The 19,289-nt window shown below is 42.1% G+C and overlaps 1 protein-coding gene across 2 annotated transcripts in view; it reads right to left on the bottom strand.

The window, feature by feature from the left end:
• Positions 1-8,943: 8,943 nt before the first annotated feature.
• The window catches only part of dlc1 (DLC1 Rho GTPase activating protein), a 76,199-nt gene continuing 65,853 nt past the window's right edge, over positions 8,944-19,289 (bottom strand). For both annotated transcript variants that reach the window (XM_018695722.2, XM_018695724.2), the window contains 9 exons: positions 18,808-18,987; positions 16,850-17,009; positions 15,613-15,820; positions 14,604-14,820; positions 14,025-14,139; positions 12,461-12,676; positions 11,352-11,569; positions 11,061-11,234; positions 8,944-10,932 (listed from right to left, as the gene is read on the bottom strand). In XM_018695722.2, coding sequence (XP_018551238.1) covers positions 10,833-10,932; positions 11,061-11,234; positions 11,352-11,569; positions 12,461-12,676; positions 14,025-14,139; positions 14,604-14,820; positions 15,613-15,820; positions 16,850-17,009; positions 18,808-18,987 — 1,588 coding nt within the window. In that variant the 3' untranslated portion in view covers positions 8,944-10,832. The remainder of the gene's footprint in view (positions 10,933-11,060; positions 11,235-11,351; positions 11,570-12,460; positions 12,677-14,024; positions 14,140-14,603; positions 14,821-15,612; positions 15,821-16,849; positions 17,010-18,807; positions 18,988-19,289) is intronic.

Below are 19,289 nucleotides of genomic sequence, written 5' to 3'. Positions count from 1 at the left end.
TCACGTGAGCAGCAGGCTCGGGCCGTGATTGGCCAGAACGTCTCGGTTACAAAACCTGCGTTGGAAAGTTTCATAACTACGGAAAGGACGTAGTGGAGTTGACAGAGTGTGTCAGATCACAACGGTCCCGTTTGAATTTGACTCCTGCCCTCAAGTTCTCTCAGTCTGGAATATAAAACAAATAATGCACCATGACAAAAGCATATGATACTGATTTGTCCATCAGTACATTTTTGAAAACTGTCTGAAAACTTACTCAGAAAACCTCTTCATAACTGGTTGTGTAACCAGATTTTGTAACACCTTCCAAGTCTCAGTTTTATGTAATTTATCTTACTTTGCTGTGTCTAACATCTAAAATATTTTATTGCCACTTTGTAACACTTCTGTCTAAATTGCCTTCATATTATCTTTTCCTGCAACCTGCAAATTCTGTACAAAAAGCAAAGGACAGAAAAAATTAGTGCAATACTCCAAGGCTGCATGACCACCCCTGCCCCTCGGATGTTAATCCAGCAATGCAATACTCCCATGGACTGACTTAGAGTGAATGAATTAAGGTGTATTTATTAATGTCATGAATATCAACTCAATAATATTTGACATAAATCACTTTAAGATCAAACCAGAAGCCTGTGTTTTCAATCATGATTAGCTGAGACACACACAAATACCTATTTATAAGTCCTTGTATGTGTGTGAATATAAACCTGCAGGCTAAAGGTCAAAATGGCTGTTCAGGCCTTTCATTTCAACATTTATTTTCTGCCTCGTAGCAGAAACGGAGTCCACCCCATCCACCTTTTCAAACCCAGTGCTGCTCAACACAAGAGATGCTTTCTGCAGATCTGCTGTCACACCACGCTGTCCTGTCTGTCACCTCCCATCATCACCTGTCATCTCCTGAAGCCTGGGCCACCGCTGGGCTGTAACCACTGCTTTTTACAGCACAGGAGCTAAAGTTAGTAACACATCAAATAAAAAGTGAAAATTACAAAAGCATATGACCTTGCAAGACCAAGATGGCATGTGAGTGCTGCTGCAAACCTTTTAAATGATCCACCAGCTGGTCAAAGATATAAATTTTAATTCTATTTTTTCTTCCCTTTCTAAAAATAATCTTTATTTTAGCAACATTTGACTTGAATTAAAAAGCCCTTTGATAAACAAACAAACAAAACAGATGTTGCATTTTTATATGTGAACAACTCTAATCTATTATGATTTACAAGTTGACAATAAACAGACAAACAGGATAGACTCTTTTCCTTTTGTCACTCATTTGAAGTCGTGAAAACAACTCTGGTCTGGAGGAAACACATGATGTGCTGTGTGTCCCACTTTTTTTTTTTTTTTTTTTTTTTTGAGAATTTCTGGGGTAATTACCAACAGGAAAAAGGCATGAAACTAAATGTGACTACAATAAACCACTGAGCCAAACATCATCCAGCAGGAATCAAGACCAAACAGCAAAATAATAAAACCAACAAAGTAACATTGTCAAGCATGAAAACCTCCTCTGTAAACACTGTGTTGATCTGATATGGGTCAGCCCTCAGCCTTCACAAATATCTGGACTGAGACTTTGGGAGTTGTCGAGTTGTTTTGGGTGAGTCATGAGCCAATCATACATCTGTAATGTCATTTTGTGAAGTCACACTGAAAAAATGATCAGTATTTCTACAACTACATCTTTATCCTACTCATGTAGTGCAATGAGAGTTTGGGGAAAGTTTGCAAATACATTTTGCAATATGTAGTTGAGGTTATATGAGGCCAAAGTGGGCGTGAACATGAAGAGGCTTTACATATTGTGGGGCGACACTGCCCTCTAGTGGGCAAAGGGAGCCATTACTCTAATTAGACACAAGCAGTTTATAAATGCCTCTTGAAGACGAGACACAACTGGAAAAAATGTAGGTAATATAAACTAAAACTATAGATAAAACTATAGATTTGTGTTTTGTATATACAAAAACAAACGAGAAAAAAATCTTTTAAACAGACTTTACCAAAAGCTGAAATACAGAAATACAGAAGTGACACAGGATGGTTCAGTTGCTTCCTCAGTTTGTGTCACTTTTGTGATGTTTGTTTAGTTTAATGGTACAAAATATATCTAGCTTCTGAGATTTTGTGGCACATGTAAAACACTAATATACGACAGACAGAGGTAATTCAAGGACAAAAAAGTTTTTGGTGAATTGGTGTATTATGTAAATTTTATGTGATTAATGGAGAGTGAACCCAGTAAACACTGGGATTGAGGAATGAAGTCTGTAATAAAGGACAGCAAACAAATCTTAATCCATACAACCACCAGAGGGCAGAGCTGTACTGTGTAAAACAGACACAAACTGTGTCTTACAGTCAGTTCAGTGACCTCCTGTGTTTGGTCTGAGGCACTTCAACAAGGCGTCAACTGGCTGTGCTCACTGTCTTTCCGATATTGTGTAGCGCACAGGTTAAAAAAAAAAAAGGAAAAAGAAAGAATATTTGAAGTATGGCAGATGGAGTCTCGGTGTTACTCAACTCGTGATGTGAGACTTGAAAGCAATGATGGTTTTGGTAAGAAAACACACAGTACCCCCAAGTTGAATTTGTTCATTTAAGAGGATTTCCAGTGTTTGTGTCCTCAGCTAACCCGGTGATGCAGATTTTTTGTTCCATTTTTTCCCATGATTTCCCTCCTGCTTCAGTTAATGATCTTGCCTCAAGTGTTAGTGTTGATTGTGTTTCTATCTAGAATGAGCATTTATTAGGGCCCGAGCAACGAGTTGCGTGGGCCCAACGGGGCCATGCAACGAGTTGCAAGGACCCTCTTGTTTTCGTTCGGTTTATTATTATTAGGGCCCGAGCAACGAGTTGCGTGGGCCCAACGGGGCCATGCAACGAGTTGCAAGGACCCTCTTGTTTTCGTTCGGTTTATTATTATTATTATTATTATTATTTTTTTTCTTCTTTTTCCGCCTCTTTGATCGCCTTTTTGAGGGCCTTAACATGCGTCAAAACTCCTGAAAATTTGCAGACGCGTCAGGCACGGCGAAAAATTTAATAATTTAGGGGTCTTGAGCATGGGTGTGGCAAAATGGCCTCGGTAGCGCCACCTACATTTTTAAACGGAACAGCCCCTCAAGCCCGTTGCGCCTAAAAATCTGAAAATCTGCACACATATGTAACATCCCATGACGCACCAAAAAGTCTCTTGGAGCCATATTCTAAACCCAACAGAAAGTATTTTTATTTTGACCGGAAGGTGAAAAAATTGTGTGTTTTTGGCCATTTCCAGGGGTCGCTTGAACGCGAACTAGTCCTAGACGCATTATCCGATTGACTTCAAAATTTGATAATTTGTTCTTAAGACATAGACGAAGTTAAATTGCAAAAGTTTCGGACTTTTCATTGAAGGGCGTGGAAGTTATGGCCCCTGAAAGTTCGATCACTCGCCACAAAACAGGAAGTTGCTTTAAATTTGCTATATTTCGGCCATACTTTGTCCAAACTGCATCAAACTTTACAGGATTGTTAATGGTACCTATCTGCACACATCCATATGTCAATATTCATACAATTGTTGTAGCACCACCTATTTATAGCAGGAAATGACATATTTTATGGTGTGATGTCCAGTTTCTAGACGGGTGACCAGATTCACTTCAAATGTTGTCAGGACAGACTTAAGGATTTTTGGAAGACTGGCTCCGAAAATTGTGAGTTTGGGTCGAAGCGTGTGCCTGTTCTGGCCCGTCAAAGTTCGGAAACCCAACTTCCTGTTTGAAACCTCAGATTTTGGGGTAACTTCCTGTTGCGACTCTCTACTTTATCCTACAGATGGAGCCATTGTATTACTCTTTGATGGGTTTTTGGAAGGGGGTCTCTGTGTGTGTGTGTCTGTGTGTGTCTGAGGGGGGAGGGGAAGAGGAGTTGATTGTGTCTGTGAGAAGCTGCCACAGGGAGGTTACAGTCAAGAGAGCCATGATCTGTCACAGATGATGAGCTCTGAATAATATTATCACAGAAAATAATTAGCATAAAAGCTTTTATTTTAAATTTTTACATCTGGGAAGTGTGAACTGTTACGCCAGCGTGTGCCCTGCGACCTGCGTTGACCCCGCGGTTGCCGGGGTCCCGCGGTCGCCGCTCCCCCGACGGGCGCCGGGTGCGAGGGCCCGTTCAACGCTGCTCGCAGCTTTAATTATTATTATTATTATTTTTTTTCTTCTTTTTCCGCCTCTTTGATCGCCTTTTTGAAGGCCTTAACATGCGTCAAAACTCCTGAAAATTTGCAGACGCGTCAGGCACGGCGAAAAATTTAAGAATTTAGGGGTCTTGAGCATGGGTGTGGCAAAATGGCCTCGGTAGCGCCACCTACATTTTTAAACGGAACAGCCCCTCAAGCCCGTTGCGCCTAAAAATCTGAAAATCTGCACACATATGTAACATCCCATGACGCACCAAAAAGTCTCTTGGAGCCATATTCTAAACCCAACAGAAAGTATTTTTATTTTGACCGGAAGGTGAAAAAATTGTGTGTTTTTGGCCATTTCCAGGGGTCGCTTGAACGCGAACTAGTCCTAGACGCATTATCCGATTGACTTCAAAATTTGATAATTTGTTCTTAAGACATAGACGAAGTTAAATTGCAAAAGTTTCAGACTTTTCATTGAAGGGCGTGGAAGTTATGGCCCCTCAAAGTTCGATTACTCGCAACGAAACAGGAAGTTGCTTTATATTTGCTATATTTCGGCCATACTTTGTCCAAACTGCATCAAACTTTACAGGATTGTTAATGGTACCTATCTGCACACATCCATATGTCAATATTCATACAATTGTTGTAGCGCCACCTATTTATAGCAGGAAATGACATATTTTATAGTGTGATGTCCAGTTTCTAGACGGGTGACCAGATTCACTTCAAATGTTGTCAGCCCCTCCTTGAGGATTTTTTGGAAGACTGGCTCCGAAAATTGTGAGTTTTGGTCGAAGCGTGTGCCGGTTCTGGCCCGTCAAAGTTCAGAAACCCAACTTCCTGTTTGAAACCTCAGATTTTGGGGTAACTTCCTGTTGCGACTCTCTACTTTATCCTATAGATGGAGCCATTGTATTACTCTTTGATGGGTTTTTGGAAGGGGGTCTCTGTGTGTGTGTGTGTGTGTGTGTGTGTGTGTTTGTGTTTGTGTTTGAGGGGGGAGGGGAAGAGGAGTTGATTGAGTCTGTGAGAAGCTGCCACAGAGAGGTTACAGTCAGGAGAGCCAAGAGCTGCTTTACACGCGGTATAAAAACTTCAGTTAAGATTTGAGCTGTCACTTGAGAAAGCATCATGCCAAAAACTAAGGAAATCACTGTAGACTTGAAGAATTGTCGATGCTCAGGAAGCAGGAGAAGGATATACAAAGTTATAACAGTATTTCCAAGCGTCAAGAACTCAAATGAGAAACGTCACCGAGAAATTCAAGGAGAGCCACACTGTGCAGAACAAGCCTGGCAGAGGTAGGAAGCCAAAGATTTCAATGACCCTGGAAAGAAAACCAGTGAGAGACCTGTCTAAAGAACCCATAAACGCTGCCAAGACACTAGTGAATGACTTAGTTAAGTCTGAAATTGTAGCCTCAAAGAAGATTACATGAATTCATGTAATCTTACCATATGTCTCCCCTTGACCAAAGCTGAGCGTGGATTGATGCTGTCTTTACAGTTTGGTTTTGATCAGTTAGGAAATTTCACACGGGGTCAGCTGATTTTTTTCGTGTTACTCAGTGTACGGCGACAGGAAAAGTGCACTAGGTCCACCGGCGTCGAGGTGAACCAGCTGAATATAAGCCACTCAAGTTGACGACAAGTGCATTGAAAAGTAAAAGCTGCTGGCCTTTACCTTTTCTTTGTAAAAGCGCCTGTTCGGCCAGTAGTTAGTAAAGTAATATTTTCAGCGTTGTCCACAGTCTCATGACATGTTTAACACGAAGCACAGCACGCTGGTTAAGCTCATGGCAAACTGTTACTAACAGCTAAAATTAAAGCTTGTCTGTATGTAGTCTAACTGGTTAGTTTGTCACTAATCTCCAAATTTGGCAAATTGCTATAAACTTCACTCTCTTAAACCAGTAACAGTCTGAGCTGGACTGATAGGAGTCTGTATGGATAAAGATAAAATCCTAATGATACCCATCCCTACAGCTGGTTAGTGGCTTCGCCCTGACTTTAGGCAGATGAGATATTCACTGTTCAAATAACTTCATTATAACCCTTGTTTAAGCATAAATGATTTATATATGCACCCAATAACAGAACTTGCAAAAAAATGCTTTTGCTCAAAGCTCAAAGCTTGTAAACTCAAGTTAAAACTGAGTTTTATCTCCTTTTGGGAGGGGGTATCTGTGTGTGTGTTTGTGTTTGTGTTTGAGGGGGGAGGGGAAGAGGAGTTGATTGAGTCTGTGAGAAGCTGCCACAGAGAGGTTACAGTCAGGAGAGCCATGAGCTGTCACAGATGATGAGCTCTGAAAAATATTATCACAGAAAATAATTAGCACAAAAGCTTTTATTTAAAATTTTTACATCTCGGAAGTGTGAACTGTTACGCCAGCGTGTGCCCTGCGACCTGCGTTGACCCCGCGGTTGCCGGGGTCCCGCGGTCGCCGCTCCCCCGACGGGCGCCGGGTGCGAGGGCCCGTTCAACGCTGCTCGCAGCTTTAATTTCCCTTTGTTTCTGCCATGCCACATGATAGCACTGACACCCCTCTCTGCGGTATGTAGAGCTGACACTGCCACATCTGGGATGCAAATGATTAGGTCATTAAAACAGCCAGAAAGTGCATGAGAGTGAGTGTGTAGGTGTATTTTTGCAGACACAATCTCTTCATATTTAACTATATGCCAGCCTAGTTTTCTGGAGGACAGACAGACAAAAAGAACTGTTTTTTTTTTCCATCCACTTAAAACCTTTACTTCCAGTCATGGGAATTTCTTGAATATGGAGATACACTTAGGAATGATATGAGGTCAACTGTAGAAACACTGTGTGACCGAGTCCTCTGTCACTGTCCGTGTTGACTCTTAAAATACGACGTTATCATGATGACATACCATTTCTGTTGCCACAACAATACCACAAACGATCCATTAGAACATTCTGGTCCACATGGAGATATGTGACCCCCAGTTCCTGTCAGATATTTGCCACGCCTGTGGGATTTCTTGTGACCAAACACGAGAATTCACTGACCATTGCTGGTGGGGTTGCTCGGGAGGAGGATGTGTTTTAACTGTCTGTAATGATCAGGTTAGTTTGTGTGATGTGAACTGTTGTGTGCATGTGAAGACCAATGAACATGTGCAAGAAGAAATTTGATTGTTTGCATTGTTACATGTGTATATTGTCCGTTATTCTTGCAGCTGGTTTAAGCCTGTTGTGATTCCTCATCATTTATTCTCAAACCAGGACCAGTGTTGATAACGTTCTCTGGATCAGGAGAAAAAATAAAATGTGAAGACCCCAGGTACGAAAAATAAAATATAAAATCAGACCTTGTATGGATCCATCAGTAACTCTCACAGTGTCCTGTTATAAATTTGAGTACAGCATTTTTGATAAATGCGTGACAAACTGGACGATCAAATGCACACGCACGCAAGAATTCACACACGTTCGCATTCATTTATCAATGTGGGAAACCTTCGGTGCTCCATTCTCAAACAACAGTGCAGGAATGCAGCGCCTGTTGCTGACTCTTAGTCAGCCTTATCTGGCCCTGCATAATCTCCCAGAGGTGTTTGCATTCCAAGCACAAATACATACGCATGTACATATAAAAACATGCCAGCATTTGGCATGTGCACACACATGCACGGGAACACAAACAGAAAGCAAGAGAGAAGGGTAGAATATGCCTGTAGAGGTTCATGTAAACAAAAAGTAATGACAAAATCTGTTTAAGGTCCATGACAAATTCAAAGGCAAGCACATGCATATATGTATATATATATATATATATATATGTGTGTGTGTGTGTGTGTGTGTGTGTGTGTGTATATATATATATATATATATATATATATATATATATATGTGTGGTGACACATATGAGTGTGTGTGAATCTTTTGGAGGTTCTGGTTAATCTCTAACCCCTGAGTTACACACCAGAGGAGAGCACACTGTAGTGTTCACAGCCCAGCAGAAGAAGAGCGAGTGAACATGGCAGCACAAAATGTAAATGCGTTGTCTTGGCCTTGGGCTACTCACTTTAATGCTTGTTTCTGCTGTTGCACTGTACATGAGCGGAAAGTACATGTCCTTGAGCTATATAAATACGCTCTAGTCCAAGTTTATGGATCATAATAACTCCACTGTTTGGATAAAAGCAAAGCAAGTACAACATGTGACACATTCGTACAGTATGTGCACGAGGAAGATGTTTTTCCTCCTACAGATGGACGGCCAGTTCTTGCTTTGCCAAGCGATTCAAAACATGGGGGTACACCAGCCCCCGCTCTGACCCTTGAACCCCCCATCCCCTCCCCGCGTGACTGCCCCCCCCCATCGAGTCCAGACCAGGCCAGCTGTGGTACAACGGACCCCATTGTCTTCTGCTATATGAAACAGTTATGTAAGAAACAAGACAAGGAGTGAGATCACTCTCCACCATGCCAGTTGATACCCGCCTGCACACAGCTCACGCCTCTCTGGCCAAATCATGGGTTTACTGGTGTGGAATGAAGGCAGGAGTGAGGTGGATGTGGCGGTGAAGCAAAGAGGGAAATGCAGAATTAAGAGTCTGAGCTCTGGATCTGAGAGGGTGTAAGCACTCGGAACAAACTGTAGTGTAAACATACAACTGGACAGATTGTGAGGGATTTAAGGAGTAAAACCAGAACAAAGCCACAACATTTTTGGTCTGAAAAGCTGGTCTCCTTGTACACCCACTGTTATATAACTCTCACAGACACACAGTTATTATTTTAATACATTTAATAGTGCACTTTGATTAACCTGTACAGAAATAATATTAATAAAAAAGATAAAACATTTGTTCATTTCTGTAACACAAAGCTTAACATTTACAATAAAATAAAATAAAATGGTATGATACAAAACAAACATATATCTGAGGTATAAATATATTTGTTTTAAATTAACTGTCATTGTCATGCGTTATTATTTGGCAGGAGACACAGTTAAACATTAAAAACATTTATGATATGAACAATGGCTTAGTGAATTAATCATACAACTTGACATGAGAAAAGCGAGCCCTCAGATTGAAGCACAAATGTTATGAAGCGACGAAGGTCAACTTATGTTATGAGGACCCCAGATCTCTTACTTCTTCTTTAACACGGACAAGACAGTACAGAGAAAAGAAGCATACACAAAGATATTTTTCCTTCAAACATTCAACCTGCCCTCCTCTTTACAGTAAAACCTGTAAAATCTCCACCTTTATAAAAGGACCTTTTTTTTCTGTTTACTTCTCGTCTTTTCTTATAGGGCTAACCAGAGGTTCCTGCTGCAATTTAGAACAGTGCATTTTTTCTTTTTTCTGTTCTCATGTAAAAATACGTTTTTCTTATTGTTTTTATTTTTATTTTTTTGCATTTACAAGTGATGTGTGTTCTACAAGAATTTCAAAAACTGTGAATTGTGCTGTGCTCTAAACACTTTTATCAAAGAGGACACACTTAAAATGGGAAAAACTGCTTCTTTTAGCTTTTTACAAATTTGGTCCAATAAATCTGTTGGTCTTCTATTTTAGTTTGTCTGCTTGATTCTACAACATTTCCTTTCTCTAACACTGAGTGAAAGTAATTGAATAATTGGCTTTTTGCATCATGTTGCACGTAGTCGCATCATTATTTATTTTGCCTGTGTATCTTCGAGAGTAAAAAAAACTTATCTAACTATATCAAACTCGTGACACACTCGGGCTCTCTGAATTAAATTCTTCTTGAGGGAATGAGGAAACATCTATTTATATGTCAGTAAATGAGCCCCTTTCTTTGATCATTTCTTTCTTTTTGGTGAGCCAGCCACCGATCTCATCTGTCTCTGCTTTCCTCTACTGCAACACAAGAACCCTCTGTTCTATCGGCCACCTGTTATCTCACTATATCCCGTCTATTGTCTCCACTCAATCTGCCCATTACCAGCACATTCGCATCTTTCTTCACCCATGGATTCATCAATCAACTGATCATAATATTGTCTGCTACTCCTGCTGTGCTTTGCTGTAACAGAAAAAGGGACAGAGGTAACACAAGACAGACACCAACCATTACTGTGAACAGAATACTGTATGTACACATTATACTGCGACTGGAAACCAGTGCAAAGAATATGTATTTTTTAACCGTTTGTTGCTTTGTAGACACACACACACACACACACACATACACAAGCATGCGCGCTCATACACTCACATTGAATCCCCCTTGCTTCTCAGAAGCAATAGCACCCTTCAGATAAAGTTTAAACCTCACATCCTGTATCAGCGACATCATCTCCTTTGGCCCAGATAAATGTTTGTGTGACATGCTCATACGTCCTCTTGGCAGCACACTGAGCTCCGATAAAACTGTTTAAAATGTTAATATCAGTCTGCTGTGACATAACCAGAGCAAAAAAATAAAATAAAATAAAAAGTCCTTCAATCCAGGATCCAGGGTTTGTCCTTTACATGTGTGTATAAAGAGGTTTGGACCCCATCTACCTCTGTGTTAGAATGGGTGGAATGAGTCATTTAAAGTCCCCAGTAGGATCCAAATAATGGTCCAAAAGGAGAGGGTTCAAAGGAGAGGGTTGTTGAGACTGTTGTTGCCCAAGTTGCACACTGCTTTCTCATTTGTCCATGGGTGCAGTGAATGAGTCACGTATCCGCGCCACCTCAGCAGCACACAAGTGTCCATACAGTTTATTGTACCACTCTGGAAAACGACCCCTGTATAAGAAGAAAAGAGACACAGTGTTAGCTCATTGTGTCATCAGCTAAATGACACTGAATGACCTCAGAACTGGAGCTTAAGAGAATAATACATTTATTTTTGCTCCAGTTAATCATCCACTAACCTGCAGTCGATCCTGGAAATATGTGTGAGTCTGGATTTGTTGGTTCCACAGGCCTCGATGAAGTAGCGTGAGGTGAGGACGTTGGCTCGAACGCCCACAACGGGTGCCCCTTCATGGTCCACAGATGTACAGACAAGTGCACACGCTCCCTTTGGCAGGTCTGTCACCCATGTTCTGGTGGAAATATTGGAGAGAGTTTGGTTTAAAAACAAACAAAATGAACAGGGGCAGAACAGCAAAAAAAATGCAGACAATTCAGAAGTGAGCTCGACAGGAGGGAAAATGGTCTACCTGAGCACCAGGTGGTCTTTGGTGGGATGCGGAGCCATGGTGTTCCTGACGTACTGGTAGACTTCCGTCCTCTCGTCCAGGGTCTCCACCACTCGGCTCTCGAGCAGGTCCTCGTCCCAGTGGCCCTGCTCACGCAGCACCCGCGTCAGAACCTCCTCGGGACTTGCGGGCATCTCCACGGTCACCTTCCACAGCCGCAGTGGAAACCCATCGTGCACCTGGAGGAAGAGATGGAAAGACTGGGTTAATTTACTCATAAAAATTATTGAAAAGTCATTTGATTCAATAAGATGAATGTGATTTTGGGACTGGTGCCAAAACGAACTTTAAAGTGGGCTGTCATGGGTCATGAGATCATACATACGAACTTCCAAGGGTCTTATGCAAGTGTTCAGAAGCTTCCTGTAGGATATCTAATCTTCATAATCAGTCATATTTACAGAAATTAGCCATAATGAAGCCATAACTTAAATGCACAACAGCTGGGCTGTGTTTCAAAACCTCCCATTGCCCTTTAGCCAAGTCAGCTGCTTCATTCTGCCATCAGATGATAAAGAACACACACACTCTTTGCCTTGTGACTCTCTAACTGGAGAAAAGATAACCTTCCAGACTAGACACAGGAAATGTAGGCCTGGGATAGTGGCGAGGTTGCATATGTTTGTGTGTGTGTACGTCTGTGCTGAGCTGATGTCATTCTGGGATGGAGTCCAGTGCTGGGATGGGAATGAGAGGCCACGGACCAGGCCAGTTTCACACGGATGTGTTTCTATACAGGAAACCCTAACTGCTGGTTTTCCACTAGATATTTAGAGAAGCAGGAGCCAGGGAGAGGCGAAAACGAAGAGGGAAGGAGAGGACAGGAAACAGAGTGTGTACTTCACGAATTAGTGTTGGCACACTAATGACAGATTCACTCATGATCTGCTTTTTCTGTTGTTAAACTAATCTGTCATGAACCCCATTACTTTCACTTTGTGGCAAATTTATCACTGTATTCAGCTTCTGCTGCAAACAAACACACTGAAAGCAGCCATATCGACTGAACAGATGATATTTTCATTTCTAAAATTAACTACAGAGAGCTGAAGAATAAAAAGTGGATTCACCTTTCTGTAGGCCAGCTCGGCGTGCTCGGGTGTGGAGCAGCTGTCATAACCTCTAAATTTGTCCTTGGCCTCTTTGAGGAGGGCGTCTAGGCTGTCCCGCAGGTACGCCCTGTAGCCTCCCTGCCCAGCCTCTTCACCCGCAAGATCCTCCAAGCGTCGGGGCAGCAGCGCCTGCTCCACATAGGAGTTCCTGCAGCGATTCATCTCCTCTGGTATCTGTGGGAAAGGAGGAAAAGGAGGACAATGGGGGTCAGAACACTTATGTACACTGTCAATGAAAAAATATGTCATTACTTTTCTGTTTTCTGTTGTGTTAATGGAGGCCTTGATCAGCGAAGGTATATGATTGTTAATGCTGTCAACTACTGTATGTCTACCACAACGTTATGCTCATACAAAACCTTAGTGAGAACTTAATAAAAAATGTGTTTTGCTCTTAGTTAATTTGGATGGTTAAGCTTCACTGTGCAGAGTGAATCAGATGCAGATTATTATCAAAGCAGAGTGATTACATGAATCCCCTTCATTAATGGGAAACTGGGTGTAACTTGTATAAGGGTGAAAGCAATTTAAAATGGAAACAAACATCATATTTTTCATCTCCTTGTTTGCCTTGCTTGTTCTCAGTCTTTCTCTCTGTCTCATAGAGATGTCTTGTACCTGACATCTTTGAGGTTTAATTGAATCCTAATAATATTACTGTCAAAGAAAAGCATGAGATAAGAAAAGGCTGGGGTTAAATGGAAGTTCATTACAGTCAATTATTTCATAGGTCATCTTCCATTTATGAACCTCCACGAGCGAGTAGGAATCTAATTAAAAGGAAATAATTCAGGCAGTAATTGAGTTTACTTGTTGTATGATGTGACCGTGTCAGGAAGCCAGGACGCTTGGCCACAATCTAATAAAACTTTGAGCGGTAATGAGGCACAGTATGCAGCCTTTTAGTAATTACTATAGCATGTAAAGAGAAAACTGTGCTGGGCAGGGAATGTTTTAGGCTGAATGGCATTGAAATTGGATTAGTTATAGTGTAGTTTGCTGATTATTTCTTGTTTATCCCATCGAGCGCTCTCCATGCTGACACACATAACCACGCTGGTTGTGATGGAACCCATGGGTTTTTAAGTTTTTTGGGACTATGCTGAATTTGACCTCTCTGCACAAATGTTTGAGTTGGGTTTAAATGGACAGAAACATGAAGTCCTGTTCTGTACAACTAGAACATTTCAAACAGATGACCAGTTGGCACATTTACTTTATGTAATCATAACATTCCTTCAGCAAATGACAGCAGGAATTGGATTAACGGGTTATGTAACTGGGACTATGTTTGTTTAAAGCACAAACATGGGGACACAAGGTGTTTGGCAAGAACATGGTACAGTGAGTGAGCCGTGACATTGTCAGCGAACACGCCTTCATCAGCTGCCATAAAAATCTCAATCAACAAACAGTACTTTTTTTTCTTTTGCTTACAATTTTCTAGCTAACTTTAACCTTGAATGTGAGGCGTTTGCTATGTTAGCGTACACAGTCAGTTCAAGTGTTGTTAATTACTAACCCGGAAGAGTTTCCTGCACTCCTGGATCATGTGTGCCAAGCCATGAGTGGCGGCCAGGTTCTCATTCAGGTCTCTCTGGTCCGGCTTTCCCAGCGTTTGCTTCCGGTTCATCACCCTTTTTCCAAAGACATGGGAGAGTAGTTAGTAAGAGCACCCATCATCCAGACAGTGGGTGAAAGAAAACATCAGAGGGGGTTGAAGATGGAAAGAAAGAAAGGACAAAAGGGTTTTGCAGTATACACCTGGTGAACCCGCCTCTAGCAGTACCAGATGTGAAAGAAAATATGTTTCTTAATTAGCTAAAGATGTTTATGTAACCTCTCTATTTCCTCTGTCTCTCTCCCTTCCTCTTCTTGCAAGCTTTGTTCTCTTCCTTCTTCTCTTCTGTCTTCTCTCTACAGTATCCTGCTCTTTTGTTTCCTTAAAGTGACTTTTTCCTGTTTTCAGAATGTACTGCATATTATGTGTTATGTAAGCTGCTGATACAATAACTGTGTTGGTGATGGCAATGAAAATAGGAGGCAGTAATATTGTAAAATTGGACTGATTTCAATATCTCTCTCACACACACACACACACCTTGGCGAGGAGCTCTCCTTGCGGCGAAGGGTGTTGAGGTGGAAGAGCGACGGGGCCAGACAGACGGCCAGGTTGGTGGGAGTCATCTGGTTCTCGGCCACGCTGGCCGTCACGTCGCTCAGCAGACACAGCAGCGTTCGCAGTGCCTCTCGGTTCTCGTCGGGCAGCAGCAACACAGTGGCTCGAGCAGCCTGCAGACGGAGCTCCTTAGGCATGTCTAGAGAGGAAGAGGGAGAATTTTTTATATTATACGGCAGAAAACCAGCAATAACCACTGTCATTCTACATCACTACCGGTTGAGGCAGATGGCCGCCCACCCTGAGTCCGGTTCTGCTCGAAGTTTCTGCCTCTTAAAAGGAAGTTTTTCCTTGCCACTGTCGCTGAGTGCTTGCTCATGGTGGGAACTGTTGGGTCTCTCTCTGTAAATACCTATTTTAAAGAGTACGGTCTAGACCTGCTCTATATGAAAAGTGCCTTGAGATGACTTTTGTTGTGATATGGTGCTATATAAATAAAACTGAATTGAATGGAATCATATCATCTTTTTTGTTTCTGTTGGTTAACTCAGGAGGAAGTCTGCATTTGGCCTCCCTTCGCCTGCCGGGAATGAGCAATGATGGGATCCGTGTCGAGTTAAGTGTGTTACATAAGCCCATGTGTGCGTCTGCACTATATGCTTCATATTTCATGCACAGGACTGGTTTTTGTTTTACCTTATATAAACAGTTCCTAATGCAGCTATTACACTCATAATGTACCAGAACTTGAGAGGTTGTCCATGCTAGCGGTGAGTCACAGAGGGATGAGCCGGTGCTGTAGCAGAGTGGATTTAGGGTATCTATATCACCTCATTCCACAGGTATTTCCTGCACTTATCTTGTTTGTTGTCTTTTCGCAGTTTCACAATTTCTTACTCAATGACAGGCAAGCTGCACCAGGTTACACATGCATGGCTGTCTGTACAAGATGTTGTTCAGTTTTGTTCAGTAAATGGGTGTGTATTCTTACACTGATATATCTGGAGGAAGGTCTCAGATAGTTTGCTCGTGAGCAGGGGCTCTGGCAAATCTCTGAAGTACTGCTTCAGCATGTCTGCGACGTCGTAAGCCGACTGGCCCTCGTAGCTGACTCCACCCCCATCTGCGCCACTCGCCTCGTTCATCTGGCGCAGAGCTTGGATTCGAGACTTAACTCCTGATTTTCTGAAAAGACCCACCTGGACAGAGAGAAAAGGACAGAGAGAGAAAGAGTTACATCATACATACATGCACAGACACTTGATAAGTCAGTTTTGAAATGTAATTCGCTTGTTAGCCTCGGTATTACCATGAGTGAAATCACTAAAGCATATTAAAGTGATTCATGTGCCTGTCTTCTAAAGCTGCAGGCTGTTATCACTGAAAAATAATATTCTTGACTTATCCCCAAATCCAGAGCTTACAGTCAATACGGTTACATCACAACAGATCATGTTGACTGTGTTTACAAGAAGCTCCCATGACACCCAGCATGCATTCTTGTACTGAACGCTGTGTAGGACCTCATCGGTGGCCTTTTAAGGCTGTATGAAATGGCACCATTGGGGAGGAAAAGTGAAAAAGGCCGTTGGCTTGTCCAGCCTGAATTTTCCATGAGCTTTCACCACTTCTAAACAGAGGCGCCTTGTACTGCTGAGAAAAGAACACCATTGCTCTCTTTTCTGTTTTGCCCTCCATTAAGAGTAATTTTCTCCTCATTCCTCCTTTCTTTTCTTTCTGAATATACACACGCGCTGTGAGAAAAAAAATTCATACTGTGTGGGATTAAACAGACAGACACAGGTGACTTAACAGCTGCCTACTTTGACTCTCCCCAGGCCTCCCGGCTTCAGCGATATGTGTGACAGCGAGAAGAGAAAAAGGGGGAAAGACAGAAACCGTATACACACACTGGCTAAGTGGGTATCAGGCTTTTTCCAATCCACTGCTCTGTCTTATGTAACAACCGGTGAAAAAAAAAAAAAAAATCAAATCATGGATGAGTATTTGACTGATTGCAGATGCCCCACAATTTAGATATTATGTAACTAGTACCTTAAAGAAAAAGCGTTTTCTCTTCACTGTGGAAACTGAAAATGATACTTTGAGCTAAATGACAGGCTGGTGGAATTTTTTCCACATCATGTACACATGCAATTAAATGTAAGCACATGTTTATGTATACATCTGTCTAAATATGTGCATTTTGTTTGTGCACTTTATGTTACCTGGTCGAGGCACTGATTGCGCAAGTAGCGCATAGCCTGCTGGATTCCCTGAGGGAGGGGCTGGCCTGTCCGCTGGACGATGACTTGTAGTGGCACACCAAACACATTCCTGTCTTTGTAGTCGCGCACCTTGATCCGCTTCATAAACTTTGGCACAGCCCTACAACATACACACACACAACAAGTATCTCATCAATATCTGTGACACAGGATACTGACATGAGTCTTAATTCGTATTTAGCGATACGCTAGAATGTGATTTGATTCAGTATTAATAACAATAATAATAAAAAATAGTAACTGATTTAAACCTTTGACTCAACATAAAGTCATTGCAACCTCAGACATGTTTCAAATAGTCAATAGTTCAATTTGAATGTAAACTTTTGTGACACAAATTCAATTACTACAGGGTTAGTGTGTGTGTCTAACTGCGTGTCTGTCTGGGTGTGTTGTGTTTTATGTGTGTGCAGGACGTAAACAAGCGGCTGCAGAAGTCTGTCTCCAGGTTTATGGGGGGGGGGTGGATGAACAGGGTGAGAGGAGAATAGACACGGAGAGTGGGATGTATGCTGGAGTGTCAAAAGGGGAGGATCCCACTGCTTTATACATCCGCACAAAGTGTCTGTCTCACTATTTGTTACTTCTTACTGTGTGTGTGAGTGTGTGTGCACACGCACTTGGGTGCAAGTGAACAACAAGGGTATAATCACAAACCCGGAGTTGAAACATGCAGCTCTGACCATTTCACAAGAATGCGCCCACAGATTTATGGCTGTGTATCTATGTGCAAGGTTACGAGTGCGTTTAGCAGAGAGACCCTCTGCGTGACTCAGGACAAGCTCGTCTTTGTAAGAACTGCTCACAAGACTCAGAGAGCTTCTCAGAACCACAGTTTGGGAAAAATGGAAAAGGAGCATATTATGATCCCAGCCCCGGAATTCTGATTATGTGTGGGCCTCCAGTGGCCAACAAGTGGCCTCTGTCTTAAAGTGAGCCCCAGTCTGTTATAAGACCGTCATAACGGCTTCTATTCCTGTCCAAGAAAGGCCTTGGGTAGAAGAAAAAAGGGAAAATGGAAAAACACAGGAAAATGATTTGATCTTCCATTTTTAGTAAATTTTTCTCATCTGACCATGTAAAGTTATATAAACCTTCAGATGTTAAGAAACAGGTAATTCTAGGCCACTGTTTCACAACTGTTTTACACAATAATGTTTTCACTGTGTTTCACTGACATTTGGACTGAGGAATGTTGTTTAATATATTTGCTGGTCAACAGAGTTAAGTCAAAGTCTGTATTTTGCTCAGGGCTTCTCTATCAAATTACCCGTTAACGGACTAAAAAACACAAAAATGCAGGAATATAGTCAAAAAGAGATGGCAGAAGGAAGGCTGGGAGCGACTGCAAAATCTCTAGAGCAGATACAGTAACAAGTTGGATATTGTGTGCTATTAAATAATCACGAGCAGCATATAAAGTGAGGTGACACCAATACTCTAGAAGTGGTATAGAAGGTAGTGTTGGAGGGATAATTGTTGAGAGCAGATCTCTCCAGCCTCCAGCTCTTGTAACGCCATGCGTGTGAACTGCCATGATTGCCCTGTTGAGAAAAAGACAATGTACGCCCCTTCCCAGCAATTACGGGCCTGGGAAAAGAATGTGAAACCCAACCTCTGTGGACAGCCGTCACCACACTATACAACAACCTGCAGATGGAAGGGATTGGGAGACGAAGTGGGATGGAGGGGTAGCAGTTGGCTTGCTGAATGGATAAATTCAAGGGCATCACTTGTGAGAACAATTAGCCAGATGCAGAAGGCATTTTCCATGAAAATCAAGCTTAAAAATCTGTGTGTGTGTGTGTGTGTCACCCTACAGAGTCATCTTCTCCTCAGTAAATATAGTTTGTATTTCCCTTACATAAGCCTTCAATTTTTTCCTCCAGTTCACTCACCAGCTGAAGCCATGTTTGTTTGTAGGGGTATGCTTCTCCAGCAGAGCAGTGAGCTGCAGCAGGGAGAGCTTCTGGAGCAGATTCATCTGTAACACAGACTGGCAGCTAATCTGGAGCTGGGCGGAGGCCAAGCTGGGCCGATGGGAGTTCTGGAAGCTCGGCCAGCGGAGTTTCTGTGGTCTGGAGTACAGAGAAAGAGAAGGAGAGAGCTCAAATTGAGACGTGAGAAGAAGAATGTCGATTGTAAAAGAGCTGTTTTAACTCTCGGGATCTGCGTCATGCTTTTGTTTACACTTAAACTTAGAAAATAACACATAGCCACACACAGCATTTGTAGCTGTATGTGCCAAGTGATCAGTTTAGGGATTACAGGGATTTATGTACACATCAATCAAGAGATTGTCTTAAGGACTAAAAACCCACACCCCCCAAATGTAATTCTGCCTGTGGATTCCTGAAGGAACAGAAACAGTCCCCATGGA

The sequence above is a fragment of the Lates calcarifer genome, linkage group LG5 (genome assembly GCF_001640805.2).
Source record: "Lates calcarifer isolate ASB-BC8 linkage group LG5, TLL_Latcal_v3, whole genome shotgun sequence".
Classification (NCBI taxonomy): Eukaryota; Metazoa; Chordata; class Actinopteri; family Centropomidae; genus Lates; species Lates calcarifer.
The sequence above is the reverse complement of the archived record's forward strand: the minus strand, read 5'-3'. Positions and strand labels throughout refer to the sequence as shown.